The sequence below is a fragment of the Olea europaea genome, chromosome 13 (assembly GCF_002742605.1).
Source record: "Olea europaea var. sylvestris chromosome 13, O_europaea_v1, whole genome shotgun sequence".
NCBI lineage: Eukaryota > Viridiplantae > Streptophyta > Magnoliopsida > Lamiales > Oleaceae > Olea > Olea europaea.
The window spans coordinates 25,941,148-25,962,512 of record NC_036249.1 but is presented as its reverse complement, the minus strand read 5'-3'; the positions used below and the strand labels follow the sequence as shown (position 1 = coordinate 25,962,512).

General features: G+C 33.6%; 2 protein-coding genes across 4 annotated transcripts; both read left to right on the top strand.

Annotated features, from left to right (window-relative positions):
* Positions 1-1,095: 1,095 nt before the first annotated feature.
* LOC111408598 (probable WRKY transcription factor 33) lies at positions 1,096-3,423 on the top strand. The gene is given in 6 exon segments (XM_023038343.1): positions 1,096-1,106; positions 1,215-1,307; positions 2,183-2,379; positions 2,382-2,661; positions 2,742-2,903; positions 2,994-3,423. Coding segments are annotated over 6 exon segments (1,173 nt in total).
* An 8,241-nt stretch (positions 3,424-11,664) lies between these two features.
* On the top strand, positions 11,665-20,501 carry LOC111408037 (kelch-like protein 2). Of its 3 annotated transcripts, none has more exons than XM_023037785.1 (11): positions 11,665-11,778; positions 13,375-13,551; positions 13,722-13,903; positions 14,494-15,093; positions 15,174-15,251; positions 16,229-16,550; positions 16,632-16,831; positions 18,949-19,025; positions 19,505-19,606; positions 19,910-20,096; positions 20,190-20,501. In XM_023037785.1, exons 2-11 carry the CDS (start codon positions 13,377-13,379, stop codon positions 20,283-20,285), a joined length of 2,019 nt encoding a protein of 672 aa, XP_022893553.1. In that variant the 5' UTR covers positions 11,665-11,778; positions 13,375-13,376; the 3' UTR covers positions 20,286-20,501. The 3 variants fall into 3 exon arrangements, with proteins under 3 accessions (XP_022893553.1, XP_022893555.1, XP_022893556.1); XM_023037787.1 differs by having other exon boundaries at positions 11,671-11,813; XM_023037788.1 differs by lacking the exon at positions 11,665-11,778 and adding an exon at positions 11,816-11,841.
* Positions 20,502-21,365: the final 864 nt, after the last annotated feature.

Here is a 21,365-nt window from a genome sequence, read left to right as displayed (position 1 = left end):
TGAAAAGATTTCCACTATGTGTAATCCAGCAGATATGGGTACAAAAATACTTTCTGTACATGAATTTAGGGATTGTTTAAATCTCCTAAATGTTATTTCTAACTGAAATTTCTTTTGCAGGTACACAGAGCATATGATATCAAAGGAGGAGTTAACCTCTAGTCCACAATGAAATCCAAAAGTGTCAAGCAAGGTGGAGATTGTTAAGAATAACGCTTAACACCTTCAGGCTCAATGATGGAACCCAACAGTTGACCCCAAGTTTGTTTGTGACCTGGTTTGCCCCCACTTGTGTTGACTCGTGTTTCCTCCAAATGCGACCTTAATTTGTTTTAACTGGATGGATCAGTTGGTGCCAAGTGTAGTCGGCTGAACCGTTGGATGCAAGTGACCTTTAATTATACTTAGCCCTAGACTTTTCAATTACCATTATGCCAGAGATTTCTAGGGTTATCTTTCGTTTTGCTTTCTGTAATGTTCTCTCTCAAAAAACCTCTGGATTTTTTATTTTTTTTTTGTTTGTAATCTCTGAATCATTAGATGTTCTTGGTGAGATATAGTTCGTGTACTTGGTGTAGAGATTATATCTGTTCTTGGTTGAACAGTGAGGTTCGATTACTTGGTGTAATCTGTTTGTTCGATTTGTGAGGGAAAAAATAGGGTTTGAGGGCTGATCTTTTTAGATCTGTAGTTTATAAACCTTGTATTGATATTCTATTGCTGGTTTCTAGTGGATTAGAGCGTTAATCACTTTGGTGGAAGCTCAACGTGATGACGTAACCCATTTTTTGGTGAACATCCGGGCCTATTGGCAAAAAATTCTTGTGTTCTTTTATTTTTCTGTGTTTTTCTTGGATTATTGGGACTATTAATACCAACAAATTCCACCCCACCCACCCTGATTGTGAGGATCTGTCAGCTAGGATGTCAATTCTCTTCTGGCACCCTAGCATGGTCCTTCTTGGTATAGAAGCTATTTGAAGATGATGGAAAGAATTCATGTAGTCAGAACTCAAATTTATTTAGTATAGTTTGTAGTTTTTTATTTGTGTGTCTTTTCCGACACAGAAATGTTCGAAAGTATCAAAGTAAGCAATGGGGTCTAGGTATAGAAGCTAGTCCACCTAAATTTATTTAGAAAAAAGGGACGTAAGCTTGTTGTTTCAACAGTGTAAAAGGATTCATCTAATAGATATTGAGTTTACTGGAAATAGGACTAGTGAAAAGTTTGATATGCTTGTGCAGGTTCTTCCATCTCCCACTACAGGAAGTTTTACTGGTTCGCTATCTAAAGATGAGGATAGAAAGTATTCTGATTTCACTTTTCAATCTCAAAATAGGCCTTCAAGTTCTTCATCTTTTTTTTTCGTTTTCTGCAGGAAGAAATCAATCGGTATGATCCCGACATTCAGCACAACTCTCCGTTTTTATTTTCATTACTTTGTATTTGCTATACAGTTTTAAAATCAGTTTCATGCTTAGAATCCTAGTTTTCTTATAGTTTATTTGGATCGAAACAACTTAATATAAAATATGTATCAAATATTGCATAATTATATGATTCTTCGAAGAATTATTCTCATGCATTATGATTTTCAAGATTATTAAAGAAAACCCTGTAATTCAACATGTTGAAAGAATGATTATGGTCATATTACAGTTCAAATGTAATCCAGATGTGTAATTTATGTGGTTCGTTTGTCCTTAATATTTATTTGATTCTGTCATTTATCTCGTAATTAATGAACCGAATAAGGAGGCAAAAGGGGATTAGTGTAGTCGACCTCAAATTAAAAAAAAAAAAAAAAAAGAAAGAAAAAGAATGATTAGTTTATTATTGTGGTCATTCTTCTTTATATTGATTGTTTTGGTGCTGACGATTATACTTCAACATGAGGATTTGTTAAGAAGGAATCAAGAAAATGAGGCATTCAATACTCTAAACAAGCAAATTGAATTTTCAGACGCAAAATTCTCTCACGATGTTTCTGTTAAGAAATATAGGATTATTTATTATTTATTAAGGGTAGAATAGTCTTTTTTTAGTTTCCTTTGTTTAGCTTATATATATTTTCTTTGTATTTAGGTTAAACTATCTTTTAGCATTCAATTAATTATGTAGTATCAATGAATCCCTAACCTCCTCCTTTTTCTTTTTTATTTTCTTTGGATTGTTTAACAGTTTCTACTATTCAATCAAATATGGGGGCAATTTGGCTCAAACTCACTATGCTCAACCTACTCAGTATACAAGGGAGCAGAAGAAATCGGACGATGGATACAACTGGAGGAAATACAACCAGAAACAAGTCAAAGGAAACGAAAATCCTCGTAGTTATTACAAGTTTACATTTCCAAGCTGTCCGACTAAGAGAAAGGTCAAAATTTGGATGGTCATATTACTGAAATAGTGTATAAAGGAAGTCATAGTCACCCCAAGCCTCAATCCACTCGAAGATCATCTTCGAATTCAATTCAGAATCATACATACTGTTATATGGGAATTTTAAATCAGTCAAACTCATTGCTCGAAGATGCTATAGGGGAACCTATCACAACCCCAGAGAATTCGTCAGCTTCTTTCGGTGATGATGATTTCGAACAAGGCTCACCAATGAGTAACTCGAGAGATGAAGAAAATGAACCCGAAGCCAAGAGATGGTAAGTTTATCACTTGATAGTTCCAATAATTACATGATATGAGAATACCTTACAGTATTAAATTTCATTGTGTTTTTCAGGAAGGGAAAAAGTGAGAATGAAAGCATATCTGCTTCGGGCAGCAAAACGGTTCAAGAACCTAGAATCGTCGTTCAAACCACAAGTGATATTGATATCCTTGATGATGGTTACAGATGGAGGAAATACAGACAGAAAGTTGTTAAGGGCAATCCGAATCGTAGGTAAACATGATTAGTACCTCAATGTTTTGTCTCTTTCTTTCCTTAATGAAGTTAGAAACCTTAATGACATCAATTCATCAATTCCTGCAGGAGCTACTACAAATGTACATACAATGGTTATCCGCTTAGGAAGCACGTAGAGCGAGCATATCATGATTTGAGGGCGGTGATTACCACGTACGAAGGAAAACACAACCATGATGTTCTTGCAGCACGCGGCAGTGGCAGTTATACTATGAACAGACCACATATTAACACGAACCAGCCTATGGCTATTAGGCCATCTACCGGTATGATGACAAATCTCCCCAATTCTATTCAGAAAAACAGGGTATCAGGATCACAGAACCATGCTTCGTATACCCTTCAGATATTGCAGGACACGGGTGATTTTGCCTACTCAGGTTTTGGAGACTCGATCGGTCCATATATTGATCAAATGCAACAGACAGACAATGCCCTCTCCATGGCCAAGGAGGAACCTAAAGATGACTCATTTTTTTATTCTTTTCTGAACTGAGGATTGCCTGGGAGCAAAACCCTGTAAGAGGCAAATCTTTTACTAGTTAAATTGTGTTGTATATGTTAGATTTTGTGAAAGGTGTTAGTGTAATTTTTTCATTTGTTTTGAGGTTGTTGAATCCTAAAACAATAGCCTCATTAAAAACGTAGTGTACACGAAATAAACAAGAATACAAAATGTCTTAGGGATATTTATTTTGTTGTCAAAATATATCTTTCTTTTTAAGTCAAAATTTTTAGATGAATTTTGAATAAAGTAGTACGTTTTCTTGCCAATGCTTGCATTCTAGTACTTTTTGAATAAGGTACTTGTTTTATTACTCTTTTTGAATGTTTGTACAAAATCAGGAGAATAAGTGCTAGCAATTGGCCTATCACATCAAACTTGTTCTTCGTACTATCAAAATGATAACTTTGCTATATGGACAACCTGGCCAATAGGGGGGACGCTACATTGCCCCCAGAATGGACAGGGCCACATTGGCCCTATCTAAGAAGAATAATCCTAAAAATGATGTCTTCTTCGGACCCACTCAACATCCCTTATCCAGTTATCCTGGACTTTGAGAATAGGATTGAACAACACTTTTGGCCTTGTTTGGCCCCCACTATAATGAGAATTTAGAAATAATGTATTTTGAAATAATAATTTTTTGGAGAATGTGTAATTAAATAAAGGAAAAATTTTGGTTTACAAGTATTATCATTTTATTGGAGAATTTATGATTGAAAAGAAGAAAGAAAAATGTATTAAAATTTTAATGGTAGTCAAACAAAGACTTGTATTGTTGAGATATCTTTTGGTCTTTGTACCTGGTGACACTCTTTTCGATGGTGGTTCTCACTTACCAACTGCTATTGCATCTTGACTATTTTCCATTCCTTCCTTGTCGAGCCGCGTCTCTTCGCCAACCCACTTGCACTTTTTTAGTGAGGACACACCCCATTTCACATAATTGGAAGGAACTGGGGCAATTCCAACCTCTGTTTTTGCGTGAAAACTAAGAAGAGAGGAAGGATTGAATACCGTTGACAGAGGTCAAAAGCGGGAGTGGAACACCCCGGACCAATCCACAAGGATTGCCCTAAGAAATTGTTATGGAATTTAAGGTCAACAAATGTCATTGACAATTAATATTAGTCCTTTACCCTTTAGAACCAATTCCTCTATCGTGAGGATGAAAGTTATGCCATTGTATATATTCATATGAGTTATGCTACGACGACAAAGGGATTTTACAAAGTTACGTTACAAATTTAAATCTATACCAATAATTTCAAAAACGGATTTTTAAATTATTTGAAATCAAGGGTTCAGATTTTGCCAACACACTTTTACACTTCACTTTTATACTCAAACTTTGTAGGAGTAGAATTATTCTATTCACATATTGTGCTATTTGTATGAATTTCTCGCAAACCTTAATAAGCAAAGTTGACAAAAAAGGACTCTTACAAACTAGGAAATTGACACTAATGGCACTAAGTCCGACGCTTCCAAACGGCGGTGCATGATGCTGACCATAAATTGCATCAATCGTTTCAAACCTTTCATTTTTATTAGTATATTACCAAATCTTCAATTAACATGTGGCACGAGGTCCCATGAATGATTTCCATCAATACCGATAGTTGACCTATGAGTCATCCATTGACCAAAATTTGATCAATTTAAATTTTAAAGAAAGGATCCATAGTTATATATAGGGGTGTCAAAAAGGCTCGGTGGCTCGAGCGGCTCGTGGCTCGGCTCGGGAAAAATTCGAGCCCGCCCGGCACGTGGCTCGTAGGGATCAAGCCCGAGCAAACCCGTGTGGCTCGCCTGTCACGGGCCAAAAATGGCCCGTGACAAAAATGCTCGGCCCAAGCAAATTAAAGAAAAAAATTTTTTTTTAAATATTTTAACTGCTGCACGGCAGCAGCCCTGCTGCCCTGTAGCAGCTGTGACCTGCTGCCTATAGCTGCCTTTTTTTCGTATTGGTACACTACACTGTTATCTTTTTTAAATTCAAATTTGAAAAATAATGCGGGTTTTTTTATCTATAAATACGAGATGATTTTTGAAGTTTTAAATCACTTTGCTATCGATTTTAATTCGCATTATTTCTATATCATAGATTCAGATTCAAGTTTCAATTTCTTCTTTCTCACTTCTCATATAACAATTAATATATTCAATTTCTTTCACTTTACAGTCTAATATTCAGTATTTTTTATTATACTAGTTATTATGGATTTTACAAGTGATGAAGTTAATCAGTTTGGGGTAGTTCGAGTACTCCATCTAACTACGATGCATGTGAAAATGTTTCAATTAATTTGGAGGATATTGAAGAGGAAGAAGTTCAAGTACTCGAGACAAAAAGGTCAAAAAAAGAATCATCGGACTGTTGGCAACATATGACACGAAAAAAAATTGGTGTTCGAAATGGAGTAGATATTTTGAAAGTATGTTGCAATTATTGTGGCAAAGAACTTAGTTGGAAGCCTGGCTCGAGCACAACGCATTTGAATAGATACGTATTGAGGAGTTGCAAAGCAAAACCAGTCGATCTCAACTCGAAACAAATCGAACTAGTGTTTGGCGGTTCTAATTCTACTCTTTCCACCTTTGTATATTCACAGGAAAGATTTCGTGAAGGAATGGCTGCATACGTGGCTGCAGCAGAGATGCCGCTTACGATGATAGACTCAATACACTTTACCCGACTCGTGCAGAAATATCTCCAACCGAGGTATTCTTCTTATTCTAGAAATACTCTTCGTTCGGATAGCATAAAATTATATAACAGAAGAAAACAAATTACTATTGAAGGTCTAAAAAGTTTTAATAGTGTTGTATCGTTTACTTCTGATTTATGGACTGGTTGTAATAGAAAAGGTTATATTGCTGCTGCGGCTCATTATATTGATCACCTGTGGCTTCTACATAAAAGAATTACTGCATTCAGATGTGTAGAATTTTCCCATAATGCCACTAATATATACATGGTTTTAAAAGATATCATACAGGAATCTGATATACAAGATATGGTTCGAAATTTTACTTTTGATAATGTTGCAGTAAACAAAGTTGTTATTGAAAGATTTATTGCTGATCTTAATCCCGTATTTGAAAATTTATTTTTATCAACGTTGCGTATGTCATATTATTAATTTGATTGTAAAAGTTGGATTAGAACATATAAGTTCACCTTTAGATAAAATTAGACAAGCAATAAATTTTATTATTGTGTCACCAGCAAGAAAACAAGCATTTAATAGTTTGTGTGCAGAGTATGGATTACAGGAGAAATCATTTGCCACTGATGTAACACACGGGTGGAACTCTACATATCTTATGTTACATTGGTGTGAAAATTACGATAAAGTGATTTCACCATATTATAATGGTAGGCATACACTCGGACCCGAACATAATTTGGAAGATTGGGAATGGACTATTGCATTTTACGTGAAAAAATTCTTACAACCTTTTTTCGATACTACAAAGGAATGTAGCGGTGTTTATTACCCTACATCTTCTCTTGTTTTACAACATTTTTTCTATATTTCACAAGCATTTCATAAATATAGGAATTTGCCACTTTTTTGCTGATGTAGTTCGCTGTATGGAGTTAAAATTTTATAAATACTGGGAAGAGTTGCCTTCTTTATTTATTTTAGCTTCAGTAATGGACCCTCGACTTAATTTAACTGACACAAAAACTACTGTAAAGGGGATATCAGATTTTTTGAATATAGAATTATCACACGTGCATATAGAATCTTTTTTTATGTGAAATGTATAATTATTATGCTGAAAAGGAAGGTCAGCGTAGTTCTACTTCCCAAAGTTCTTTTTCAAGAAATATTTCAACAAATCCCGAAAATTTATGGAATTATTTAGATAGCAATACAAGTGCTCCTTCATTTAGTTCTAGTTCTAACTCATCAACATCTAGAGCAATCAATATTGGTGGTACAAATCTTGAAATTCCTTCTGAATTAGCTAGGTATATGTGCGTAGATGTTCGTAGTGTGTTGCAACGGCACGAATTACAAGAATTTAGTCTTTTAAATTAGTGGAGATGTAACGAAAGACAATATCTAATTGTATCAAAAATTGCACGTGATCTACTAACACCTCCGGTGTCTACGGTAGCATCGGAGGCTGCATTCAGTTTAGGTGGTCGAATTTTATCAGATGAACGATCAAGACTAAAAGAAGATATATTGGAGGTTTTGATATGTTTGAAGGATTGGGAATGTGCAGAATTACGTGTTCAAGAACATGTTGATAGTATAATGACCGAAGAGTTGCAGCATATCCAAACATAAGATGTTGTAAGTTTTTAAATTAATTATTTTTCTTTAAGAAATGTATTTTTTAAATTTATTTGATTCAAAAAAATTGTACACGAAATATTTTATTCGTGTACAATTTTAACTCTGCCTATGTTGATTGCAGCCGGTCCCAAGCCCGGAAAAAGGAGGAGGGTTGTAATTTGTAACTTTTATTTATTTTGTTATTCGTATAAATTACATAATTTTGAAAGTTGTACTTTTATTTAATTTGTAATTTGTATAAATAATAAATGATGCAATTTTTAAATTCTTCAAAAAAATGTCATTCAACAATTTGCACCACAACAATTAGCATGTGAAAAAAATGTCATTAAAAATTGCAAAAAAAATAAATAAATAAAAAACCGAGCCGACTCGGCTCATAAAAAGCCCGAGCTCGGAGCCTTATTTTTTTTGGCCGAGCCAGCTCGGGCCCAAAAAAAGCCCGTTACGATTTACTCGAGCCGAGCCCGAGCCGAAAATTTCAGTTCATGAGCCGGCTCGGCTCGTTTACATCCCTAGTTATATCATTCAAAATAATTTAAAAAGAGAAAGAATAAAACAAATAAATAAAAAGAAAATACATAATATGTCCTTCGGCTACCCTTATCGATGTCAAACAGGCTGAGCGGCTCGTCGGCTCATGGGCGGCTCAGGCTCATCATTTGATGTCAAACGAGTCGAGCGGCTTGTTAGCTCATTAAAACTCGGCTCGTGGTCGGCTTGGGCTCGTCAAATGACGAGCTCGAGCTAGAGCAAAGCAGGGGGCTCGATCCCACCAGCTAAGCCTGCTCGGTTCGTCGAGCCGCTCATGGGCACAAGCCAACGAGTCGAGCTTGTGCAAAAATATGAAAAAATTAAAAAAAAAATGTGCAAAAAATGTGCAAATAAAAATTTTTTTAAAAAAAACATGAGCTCGTGAGGGGTTCGTGCGAGCCTAGCTCGGCTCGTTTTTCAAGAGCCACGAGCCCGAGCCGAGCCATCACTAGCTACCCTCCACCCATATCCATCACCACTCTAATCCTACCGTCACTTAATTAAACTATCATCGTGCAATTACCATTGCTATCGCCACCACCACTACCACAACCACTCTATCGTTAACCTTGCAATTGTCGCCATCGTGGGGAAGAAATGCCCCTCTCTTTAATATTTATTGAAATCTAACAATATTATTACGTATATAAAATCATATTACATTTGTTCATGACATGAATGGTTCAAATTCCTTTAAAAAAAAAAAAAATTCTATTGAAATAAAACATCCTTTCTAAATGCTCGGTTATAGTTAAATAACCAATTAATCTAAATTCACTCGATAAGTTCTTGTTAAAGATGAAAGTCATTTTTCAATGACCCCTTAATTCTTTAATCATGAGCCCGTTGTATGTAGAATGAGAAATGGAAAAAGGAAGGTAATTCAAAATTAAGGATCAATTTGACTGCAAAGATGGAATTTGGGTGGAAAGAAGACGAATTTTATGAAATTGAATTGTCTAAAAATTATTTTTCTGGGAATTGTCAATTTATTGTGTTTGTTGGTATAATTCTTCATGTGAAAAATGTTGAAATAAAAGTATTTTTGGTGTTCGTTTGACTTTGTTTTACATGAAAATTGTCAATTAAAGAGATAAAAAAACAAAAAACATATATATATATATATAGAGAGAGAGAGAGAGAGAGAGAGAGAGAGAGAATTGTCAAAATTGATAGAGTACCTCATATGTTCAAAAAATTTACTGGTATTGGGGATATAATTTGTTTCCACTGCAAAAAAAAAATCAAGAAAATATTTATCTTTTGGTGTTTGTTTAACTTTGTTTTACATGAAAATTGTCAATTAAAGGGAAATATTTTTTTACAATAATTCTTAGAATTTGTTTCCGTTGAAAAAAATAAAAATAAAAAGGAAAAAAAAAGCTCCTATAACCGGAAAAATGGATTCTCACCATTTTGGTGAGAATTCAAATTTATCAAAAAGCTGGAATTTGATTGAGGTGGTAACAAAGTAAGAAAATGAATTTTAGAGAAAATAAATGCTATCAAACAATGAAAGGTAAAAGATGGAATTGAAATTCCATTTTTCATGGAATTCCAATAGCTATCAAACATTGCCTAAGTGTTGTATAAATGCGAGTAATAATTTATTCGTGCATATGCTTTAAAATTATTTTATTTTGTTTAATTTAATTCTTTATTTAAGATGTTTATATTTTGTATTTACTCTGCAAAGTTATTTTTAGACACTTCGCGAATGAAAATTTCTTATTGAAAGTTCTAATTTGCTTCTATAGACCATACATAGGTTTAAGTTTTTGTATGTAACAATAAAATATATTATTTCTAAAATAAAATATAAAAATGTAAAGTATATATTCTTTTATCGTATTATACAACGCACAAAACATATCTAGAACATTTGTATATACTAGGGAGTTAACGGACATGATTTATCCACTTTATTGAATTGAATTTGTGTACATAAAACTCTTGTAATTAATTAAAATCTTCACGAAAGAATGTGAGGATATATTGTTATAAACATTTAATCATTCAATTCCACTTAAAAAATGAACAATGAAAATTTTTCTGCAATCTGGAGAAAAAAAAAATAGTCTTTAAAATCTTCAATTAATAAGAAAAAATGAATTTAAATGTCATTGACCTTTTCCTTTATTAAAAGAATCTCAATATAATGAAAATTTATTAATACTCAAACCATCATAATAAAAAAGCGAAAAATTATTAATAGATGAAATTTGTAGGTGGCATGTATTTATGAGCAAAATATAGTCAAATATTTTTCTTAAAAAAAATTTGAACTCGTGATATTTTATCATGGATAAAGCCAGTATCGAAGTGCTCTAAATCCCTTAAGTCATTCTTTTAAGAAAATTTTAACTATTCAAGGCGTAAATCGAAGGAGAAAATGTGTGTTTCTTTTTTTCCTCAATTGGAGGGTGAATTTTAACTATTCAAGGCGTAAATCGAAGGAGAAAATGTGTGTTTCTTTTTTTCCTCAATTGGAGGGTTTTCACATAAAAACGTGTTTAAATGAAAGGAAAAATTGCAGCAGAGACTTTAAACTTTTAAAACGTTAGCAGCCTTTTCTAAAACCTTTAATTTGTTGCAACCGTCACCCCAAATCTTTCGAAACATTGTGGCAGAGGCCATTTTTGATGATTTTCATCTAAACATCTGTTAGTTGACTAAAAATTATCGACTTTGGAGAGAGGCAACCACCCATAAAACCTCAATTTCTCTATAATCCTCATTCTTCCCTTCCAAACTTATTTCTGTGGGTACATTATGATTTGAGTCTTTATGGCTGGGAATGGAGGTGGAGGTGGAGGTGGAGGTGGTCGGGAAGTGATTTTGGGTTGGGGGTGGGGTGGCGTGGGAGGATAAAGACTATTGGTTTTTATTTTCTAATTTCTAACTTATTTTAATGTAATAAATGAAAAGTTACTATTTTACCCTTTAAAAATATTAAAAATATGGTTAAAATCAAATTTTTTTGTTAACTAATAGACATTTGGATGAAAATAGTTAAAAAGGGCCTCTGTTGCAATATTTTGAAAGGTTTGGGATGACGGTTGTAACAAATTAAAAGTTTGAAAAAAGACTGCTAATATTTTAAAAGTTTGAAGGCTCTGCCACAATTTTCCCCAATAAAATGAAACCTCTTTTCTTAATTTTTAGGATAAAGATATATGTACACATGAGGGGGTTACCAAATGATTTACACCTCCTCACAAACATGTGGGTCCCACCTGTTATTAAATAATTCGAGCTGTGATCCTCACTTTATGTTGTGAGTAGTGTGTAAAAGATTGTGTACATGTAGTATTATCCTAATTTTTATATGGGAAAAACACAAATAATGAAGGTACCTTGTAGGTGCAGATGCTAACCTGCGCCCTGGGTGCTCTGTCCATCAAACTTACATTATTAAAAGCAAGAGATTATTTCGCGCTTTGTCTTTCACTGGGAGTGTCTCAGTCTTCTACCTACACTTTATATACAGGTTCTTTGCCCAGGAAATTTGCATAACACAATCATGTATTTAATTTCATAAGCACATAAATGTGTATGCTGGGAAAAATGGTTTTTTGTTATTTCATTTATTTGATTTAAGAATGTGGATTGATTGAATGTCGAGTTGGGTTATTTTGCTATGTGGGTTTGGAGTTATTTCCTTTTCTTTTTAGTTATTATTATTATTATTATTTTCATTTTGGTGTGGATCGTGTAATCGGATCATGTTTTACTTCCATTTTATTTGCCGTTGTAGAAAAAAAAATGCTTTATTCGATTTTTATTGAATGCATTTTGAATTTCATCAGAGAGAATTTTTAGTACGATTGTTGCACTTCTGGGTTTTGGTTCTTATCAGTTTCTTTGAAGTGACAGTCGAATTTACCCATTGAGGTTTGAGTTTTCGCTTTGTGGACGTTCACATTGTTATATCTATGGCCTAGGAGGTTCAATGTGGATGGGAAATTCCTTTCTTTTTTTGCTTGGGAAGGATTATGATGATTGTTACGCACAAATTTGTTAGGATGGCGGGCGTAATCATGGATGATTGCTTATTTGTTGTTTGGGGGCATGATTTTTCGTTTTTCTGGTATTGGTTGATAGTTTTGAAGTAAAACTCTTAGTGAGATAACAGGGAAGGCTGGTTCTGTTTAAGCCCTTTCTTGATATTTGTTAGTCGATGGCTTTTGAAGTTATAGGAAGAGAAATCAGGGAAAGCTTTGTTAATGGTTACAAATTTCTTAGGGTTGGGGGGGGGGGTTTCTAATCATGGTAACTGCATACTTGTTGTTCTGAGCTTAGTGTTTACAGGTAGATAGTTAGGAAGTAAATCTCTTAGTGATAAGTGATAAGGCTCAAGCCTTTTCTTAATGTTTGTTAATAATCGCCTTTTAAAGTTAGGAAATAGAATCATGGAAAGTTTTGTCAAGGGTTAAGATCTTTTCAATTTATAAAAGTTGCAAATTCAAGTGAATGATGAAAATGAATTTTCGAATATATACAAGCAGTATCCTTTACAGTCTATTTATGATTGATTTGAAATTTAGATTTTCCCTTAACAATGTTTAGAGTGAAGGATATTCTGGTTTGGTTTCATTTTGAGTATGATAAACTGTAACACTTCCCTTTCTTTTTCTTATTGTCAAGATTTTGTGCAATATATAATGTTATTTTAATGAGAAGTAGTACAAAAGAGTCTTAATAACTGAAGTTCTAGAATTTGAAAGTCAGATTTGTTATTCAGCACTCTACGTATACGTGTTTGGATGATTTCTTATTTCCAGTTTTTTCATCTTTTTTATTTGTGAATGGATTTGAATTTTTGTTGTAGCATTTATTACGCATCAACAAATGATGATCAAATTACGTTACTCTTTCCCAAATCTCCTTAGTATTTAATGTTTTACATAATGATCTTCACCCCTTTGGCTTCAGAAGACATTTTTTCCATTTCTCAATGTTCATTTCTTCATTACACATTTTGTTGTGTTCAGATAATTAATGTTATTGCAATTTGAAGTCTTTACTCTAGATTCAAGCTGTATCCGGTTCACTATTTTTATTTTACATCTCTCTCTCTTTGAAGAAATGGGAGGTGGGAAGAAAACACAGACATTTGTACTGAATGAAGCTTCACCTTCGTTTGCATCGAAGGCGTCTTATGCTGCATCAGCTAGAAATTTGAGAAAAAGTCAGCTTGGAGGTGTAATATTTGGTTGCACGAGAGGAACTTTCAGAGAATGCCTCTCTAAACAACTCTTTGGTTAGTTATTATATTTGAGTGCTTAATGCAGTAAAACCCTCCTTGTTGAATCTTAATTAAGAATAAATAACATCTTATGAACACTAATATGTTAAAAAGACAATCGTATAATTAGTTAGAGTTTAGAATCTTTATTCTGAGACTCATGTATGTTTTTTAATGTTCAATAGGCCTCCCAGCTCATCACTTTGTGTATGTAAAAAATATAGAGCCCGGTTTGCCGCTGTTTTTGTTTAACTACAGCGATAGAACAATTCATGGTATTTTTGAAGCTGCCAGCTGCGGCCAACTGAACATCAATCCTTACGCATGGACATCAGATGGTTCAGAGAAAACACCATATCCAGCTCAGGTATTGTATAGCAGTCTCCTTGAGTTTATTGTTTTTTATGTTGAAGACTAAAGTATGAATGAATAAATATTTTCCTTTAACTGCTTAAACTTTTAAATAAGATGGTATAACATGGTATTAAAGTAGGCAAAGATGAGATCAAATTTCACCTCCACCCATTTATGGAAGTTGTGGACATGTCAAGTCTATGATGAAAAAATAAACCCAACCTTTACCTGAGGGGATGTGCAGAAGACTAAGCCCCTGTTTGATCCCCATTTTTATAAGAATGCATTTTTTTACTTTTCATTTTCAACCACACATTCTTCTATAAAATAATAATACACGTATTTCAAAAAAAATTCTTACTTTTTAACCACACATTCTCCAATAAATCACTATTCCATAATACATTTTCCCCAAAAATGGGGATCAAACAGGGGCTAAATTTAAATATATAAACATGTCTTCTCTATCAGCTTAAATTTTTAAATGAGGTGGTTCAACAATTTCTATAGTTGAAATCGATGGATTTGTTGGTGTTATCTGGCTTCTTGTCTTAGAAAAGCCTTATGTTTTATTTTTGTTTCATTTGTTTTTTATGCAAAAAGGTTCAGATTCGTATGCGGACTCAATGTCAAGCACTTCCTGAACTTCAGTATAAGCCAATAATCGTTGACAACTATTACTCTCTAAACCATTTCTGGTTTGAGCTGGATCATGCTCAAGCAAGCAAGTTGTTGTCCAAACTTTCTTCTTTAGCAGTTTCTCCAAGCACGTTTATACCACAAATTGCAGAAAATAGGACAGCTACGTTGCTGAGGTTCCCTTCAAATGACAATAGAAAGGAGAATGGAACTTCATATCCACCATCTTCAACAGATAATTTTGCAATCTCCTATGATGCAATTGGTACAATGGGTGCTAAAGATGATTCTCTGTGTTTGGATGGAAATAACCAATTCCCAGAGGCAGCCTTGCAAAATCAAATGGTAGATGTTGATCAAAAGAATTTTATCTACATGAAATTAAAAGAATTGCAACCCAATGGTGGGCACACCGATGCGGTTAAGGAAGGAAATGCAGTAGAATCTGCCATAGCGGATGATTTTTTGGGGCTTGAAACTGCTGAAAAAGCTCCAGTGGCTTCAGAAGAGGGAAATAATGGACGTTCTTTTAATTTATCTTGTTATCCTGTTGTAATAACACAGGTATGCTGTTGTATCCACTGTTGCTTATGCCCATTGAGATATATAACTCATTAACTCCTATATTTATATGTTGAATGCAGTTGTGCCAGGAGATTGAAGAACTAAAGGCTTTCAAGAAAGAGCAAACTCAGAAGATGGAAAGTTTAGAAAAGAAGCTGGTACATTTTCTTTCACAGACAACTCTTAAAAAACGTAATCAATTATTTTACCCATGTTGAATGGAATCTGTCAAGGACCTTGGCCTTTTTCTCAAATGTATTTTGGTGCTTACAAACATAGAATTGCAATAATGAAAAAACCGGCAAATTTCAGATTTATATATAACCCAAAAAAAAAAAAAAAAAAAAAAAAAAAAATTATATATAACCCAAAAAAAAAAAAAAAAAAAAAACAAAGAAAAACCTAGATTCATCACATGGTTTAACACGTTATATTCCAGGAAGTAAATTGAAACTCATAAGGAAGCTAGATATATGTTCATGTAGGCAGTGTAGTTCTTGAATTATATGAAAATCGGACAAAATGAAAGGTGAAAGGTATAAAAGAATCAAGATTTGGATTTGAGCTACTGAAATCATATATATATATATTGTTTAGTTGGCATATAGAAGTAAAAGGATTAGCTATTCCGTATCAATTTCTTCTTATGAGTCAAAAGTTTCTGTTTCTTCAAATATACTCGATGAGGAATTCATAAATTTCAGAACTCCTCGTTTTATTTTTCCGACCTTTTAAGCTCTTGAAAACATCAATGTACAAAACATTTTATGACTAGGAAGACTTTAATCACTCGGAAAAGTAATCTTAATACCAGTTGGAAACCAAAAAAATACTAACTTGACATTAAAAAAGAAAAACTCAATCTAACAATAGCAGTCCAGAAAGGATTTATAGAGAAAATAGTCTTACTCCTGCATGACTTTTCTTCTTTTGGTTCATTGCATTCCTAAAGAAATATCTATATTTGAGCTTTTACTCTGAAGCATCTAACAGTTGAAGCTTTGCCGCCTTCTTCTTGCACAATAATATGCTTTGGACCTTTGCTGCATAAATGGTTTGTTCGACAAAATTGTGTCAGTCTTTTTATTATCAATGCTGACAGGTACTTACATTCCCTTTCACCATGGCATTTCAGGTTGTAGCAGAAGAAGAAATTTATCGACTGGAAAATAGATGTATGGCATTGGAGTCTGGGTCGTGTCTTTTCGTGACACAGGCTGAGGAAGCAGTGGTGTCATTTGATGGACTTCACCTCAATCTTGATGAATTAATATTTCTAGTGGGAGGATATGATGGTGAATCATGGTCATCAGCATTGCATTCGTATTCACCTTTACATGATGTGGTGAAATCTCTGAAGCCCATGTCTTCCGTACGAGCATATGCCTCAGTTGCTAAGTTAAATGCAGAACTTTACGTTTTTGGTGGTGGAAATGGCGCTTTGTGGTATGATACAGGTGTTTACTTGTGCCTCCCCTCTCTCTCCCCCCCTCCCCTCTCCCTCTCTCTCGCTTAACAGTTTTATGCTTTTTTTTAAGTTGAGTCATACAATCCTTTTAACGATCAATGGACTCTACGCCCACCCTTGAATGAGAGAAAGGGAAACTTAGCTAGTGCTGTGTTAGATGGAAAAATCTTTGCATTAGGTGGAGGAAATGGAGTTGAAAGCTTTTCATGTGTTGAAATGTTCGATTCGGAAGTTGGACGATGGATTTCGACACGCTCTATGCTACAAAAGGTGACTTACTAAATTAAATATACTTATTGATAAAGATCATAGATTATATTGATCATAATTTATAAAGAATTGTTCCAACAGAAGAATTTTTTTACATTTTCTGTACTTCTTTCTCTGTTAAACTTCAAGACTTTGTAGACTCTAGCTTTTTGCTGAAGATATAAAAGTTAATCCATGCTTCAATATATAACAATTTTAGGCTGGTGCTTTTCTTATTTAGTTTCTTTTTTCTTCTTAATTGCAACGCATTTCATCTTTATGGTATGATCATTTAGAAACCCGCAAGTGCACGGGATCGTGGTCTAGTAATATAATGATAAATAGAGTGTCGAACTCACGAGAACTATATATTTGACCGAGTTAAAATTAAATGCAAGTTTAATCTAATAGTAAACAAGTTTTGTGATTTTTCTATACTAATTCCTAAATTATCAATTAAACTAGTGAAAGCAAATAAATGTGTTTTTTAAATATGTGAAATGCATTGTTAAGATGTTGAATCCCCATTGTTATTTCAATTTTAGTGTAAAAATTAAAATGACAATTTGAAATCATTCATATTGATCAATGTTCTTGATTTAATTGAAAGCATCTTTTGATAACGATTAAATCTATTCTTCTCATGTGACAATTCTATCTTTCGATAAAAGATGCAAACATGATAAATGCATTAACAAGTACTAGAACATCCATTGAAATCATATAAAGTATAGAGGTATATCTCTATCATCCATCGAACTTTACAATGTTTATTATATTGTACTTAAACTCTATTGTTTTTCTCGATAACAATAAAATTCACTAACAATTCAATTGATGATCAAACAATTGAAAAGAACGATAAAAACGATAATAAATATCCACAAATCAAACCAAATTAAAGTAAAAATAATTAATTAAAAACTAAAAATATCAAAGCAATGGTTCATTTCATTCTAGCAATGTACAAAATAAGACTAACATATTGAAATTACAAGAAATCATATTTAAGTGAAAAGACATAACTTGAATTTTTGATAAATTGAAAAGATGAAGATGAATTTTGAAATCTTGAATCTCTTTGATAGTTTTTTGATGAATCTCCACTTGCGCATTTTCTCCTTTGCCCAAAAATCAATTAAATGTTCATTTGATTGAATTCTTGCAAATTCTCTCACGAAAACTATGAATTTGCCTTTCCTTTAGTGTATGAATTGATGGAATATTGGAGTATATTGTGTATATGAGAGATGTTTTATATTGACTGCCAATGTTTTGTATTTATAAAGGTGAAATTAGTTCAATATCATACAAGAAAGTGGTTTTCATGTAGAATGTGGAATAAAAAACTGGTCGTGATCTTAGATTGCCAAGGCAAAATCTGAGTACTCGCCCAGGCCAAGTTTGAAGTCACTGCTTTTTATTTCTTAAGTCGAGTGGTCACTTGGATTTCAAACTTTGCGTTTTGGCCCCTGAATTCGATTATTGATTCTTTTAAGTCATTTTCTCTTGCAATTTCGGTCCTTTAACTTTAATTGTGTCCAATTAAACTTATAACATCTTCAATCTTCGTTTCATCGTCTGAATCAACTATTGAAATGTTGAAATTTAGTCCCCATACTTTGGATTTCACCTTTTTTCACCAATTTCTCCTTTCAATTTCTCGTTCAATAATTGAGTTTTACCTATATAACATAAAATACAATAATTTCGGATATATTTGTCAAAAGAACTATCAAATATTGCTATTTTAGGCTCCGAATAAATGTATATTATACACTTATCATGATACTTGAAAATTGTGTTGAAGTTTCGACATTTTATGTTTGGTTTGATTGGTAACATCAACATGTATGGTTAAGAAATAAATTCTGAGTGATAAGAGTCCTAAACATTATAAAGTATTTCGATCCAGAGAAAGTGATGTTACGAGTCTTATTACCAATGCTGATATCCATCACAAGCGATATGATGGAAATATTTTGCAAACATGTAAAATATTGTCTGTATGTTCTCTCTCTCTCTCTCTCTCTCTTTTTAAATGTGTTTAGTAGATTTTATCCGTCATTATTTGCTGTCTCTTGAAGTCTAAATCATTGTTGTTTGATGTGCCCTCGGATGACTGTTTTCTTTTTCAGCGTTTTTCTCTTGCTGCATCAGAGTACAATGGTGCAATCTATGCTGTTGGTGGATATGATGGTAAAGAATATTTGAAGTAAGTTTTGAAGTCACTGTATTTTATATTTCCTTCTTTCTGTTAACTATAAGGTGCAAGCAACAGAAAGTGAGGGTTGCAATGGAGCCTTAGTTGCTCTGGAAAGATGACATGATCTTGACAAATTCAGATGGGGATCATTATTTTTATTTTTCAAAGTTACTATTATAGCATATGAACATTCATATTTCTATCAGGTTACCATAATGTTTCTACCATACAAAGGATATTAGCAGAGCCCTATTTTATGTAGAACGTAATATACACTTACAGGCTCAAATCCCCATTATTAAACCTTTAGATTAAAGTGGAATTTCTGTAGCAGCAAGTGAATGTGGCTCTTACTTTGAGAGGGAACAACTATAAGTTTCTGTTTCTATGTGTGCCTTGCTTTATTGCTTTCGAGATTTCGATTAACTTTAAATTATTACAAACTTTATGAAAGTAGCTTCTCCAAGATTATCTACCACCCGTGTCAGGTCTGCTGAAAGATTTGACCCAAGAGAACACTCGTGGACTAGGATTGCAAGTATGGAAACACCAAGAGGTTGTCATTCATTGGTTGTCATGAATGAGAAGTTGTAAGTTCTTTGTCTGTTTTCACTATTTAGTCTCGAGATATTAAGAGCGTGTATGTCTTTTTTCACTCCATCCGGATGTGCCATTGGGTTGTTGGAGGATCCTTTTTATAGATTTCTTTGGTAATCTGTATTTCATAGAAAGTAAGTATGACTTTAAGATTCTTCCCAAGTTTTAGATTAACAAGGTAATTGACTTACAATTGTCTCGAAAACTTGCAGTGACTCTCATTAAATGTTTGTTTGGTAGTGCTTTTAAGTGCTTATAAGCGAATACTTTACTTAAGATGGATTATTGCCCTTCAGGTACGCCATTGGTGGCTATGATGGAATTGAGATGGTGCGCAGCATGGAAATATACGACCCCCGACTTGGAAAGTGGATGACAGATGAGCCTCTTAACCGAGCCAGGGGATACTCAGCTACTGCCATTCTAAACGAATCCATATATGTAATTGGTGGCGCTGATACTGCTAATGGCACAGTGGACAATGTTCGTACATTTTTGGCCTTTTTTCACATTCATGAATTTTCTTTCTTTACACAACACGTATTCATTTAGCTGACACTAGAAATGCAACGACAGATTGAAAGATACGAGGGCCGAGGTTGGCAAGAAACAAACTTGAAGGCCGTTGGTAAAAGGTGCTTCGCCTCGGCTATTGTCTTGGGAGAGAGTTAAAAGTGGGTCGAAATTGATAAAACGAGAGAATTTTGAAGCAAGTTTCCTTATTATCCATTGTTTTGGAAAGCTCTGGGATGGGTTTATAGAGATTAAATACTATTGTACAGTGCAATGGACACCAGAGATAAGCAATGTGTTTCTTGGGAACTTCTGTTTTTAATGGATCTGGCTATTGATTAGACTCTTATAAAATTAGTGACAAATTTTGGGCTATTCCAATGTTTTGATAATTGATGGGCACCCCTCTTTTATTTTTTATTTTTTTATTTTATTATTTTTCCCCCCTTACGATGAAACGTTTGTTTGATTGCAAATGGACAACGACAAGTGGACTTTCCTGTTTTCATCTCTCTTTTTTCTTCATTGGTCTCCTCGATTTGCGACTCTTTTAGCCCGGTCCCCTCTCTCAGATTTCAAGAAAAATTATTATAGTTATTATGAGTTAATGCCACAAATACAGTTGCTAGGCTAGGTAATTTATTATTGTTTATGTGAAAAAATTAATAAGATTATCATAAAAAAAAAAAGGTTGAACCCCAACCTTGAGGGTTCCCACCGTCCCGCCCTTAGAGCTTGGTGAGGGAGGTAAATCGCGGAATGTGCTCCAACAGATCAAGGAACAAGAGCTGTCTGTACACTGCGTCTACAAGGAGTCCAATTCCATGTTTCAGGAATTGAATCCTCACACTGCGACTGTCAGCAAGGCGTGAGATAACTTCACTCCTGTCCTTTGCACCACTAAGCTATGCCTCGGGAGTCGATAAGATTATCATAATTAAGGTAAAGAATGGTAGAGTAAACTTAGGTGGCTGTATTACTATTCACGATAAATTACTCTCTTCTTCCCGTTTATATAAGTTGATTTTTCTTATTTTCTTATTCCAAATATATAGTCATATTTCTTTATTGAGAATGTTTTATTTTGTTCGTTTACTAATATACTCATATTTAAATGTTTTATTTTGTTCATTTACTAATATACTCATATTTAATTTATCTGATTATAACTAATTTTTCTCATTTAATCTGTACAAATATAAATATAGGTAAACTAGAAATGTTTTTGGCATAAATCAC

Excerpts from the sequence above, each read along its gene's own strand:
- LOC111408037 (XM_023037785.1), top strand. The coding sequence starts at position 13,377 with ATGGGAGGTGGGAAGAAAACACAGACATTTGTACTGAATGAAGCTTCA. Across the intron at positions 16,832-18,948 it reads CACGCTCTATGCTACAAAAG|CGTTTTTCTCTTGCTGCATC; the intron begins GTGACTTACTAA and ends TTTCTTTTTCAG. Across the intron at positions 20,097-20,189 it reads CTAATGGCACAGTGGACAAT|ATTGAAAGATACGAGGGCCG; the intron begins GTTCGTACATTT and ends ATGCAACGACAG.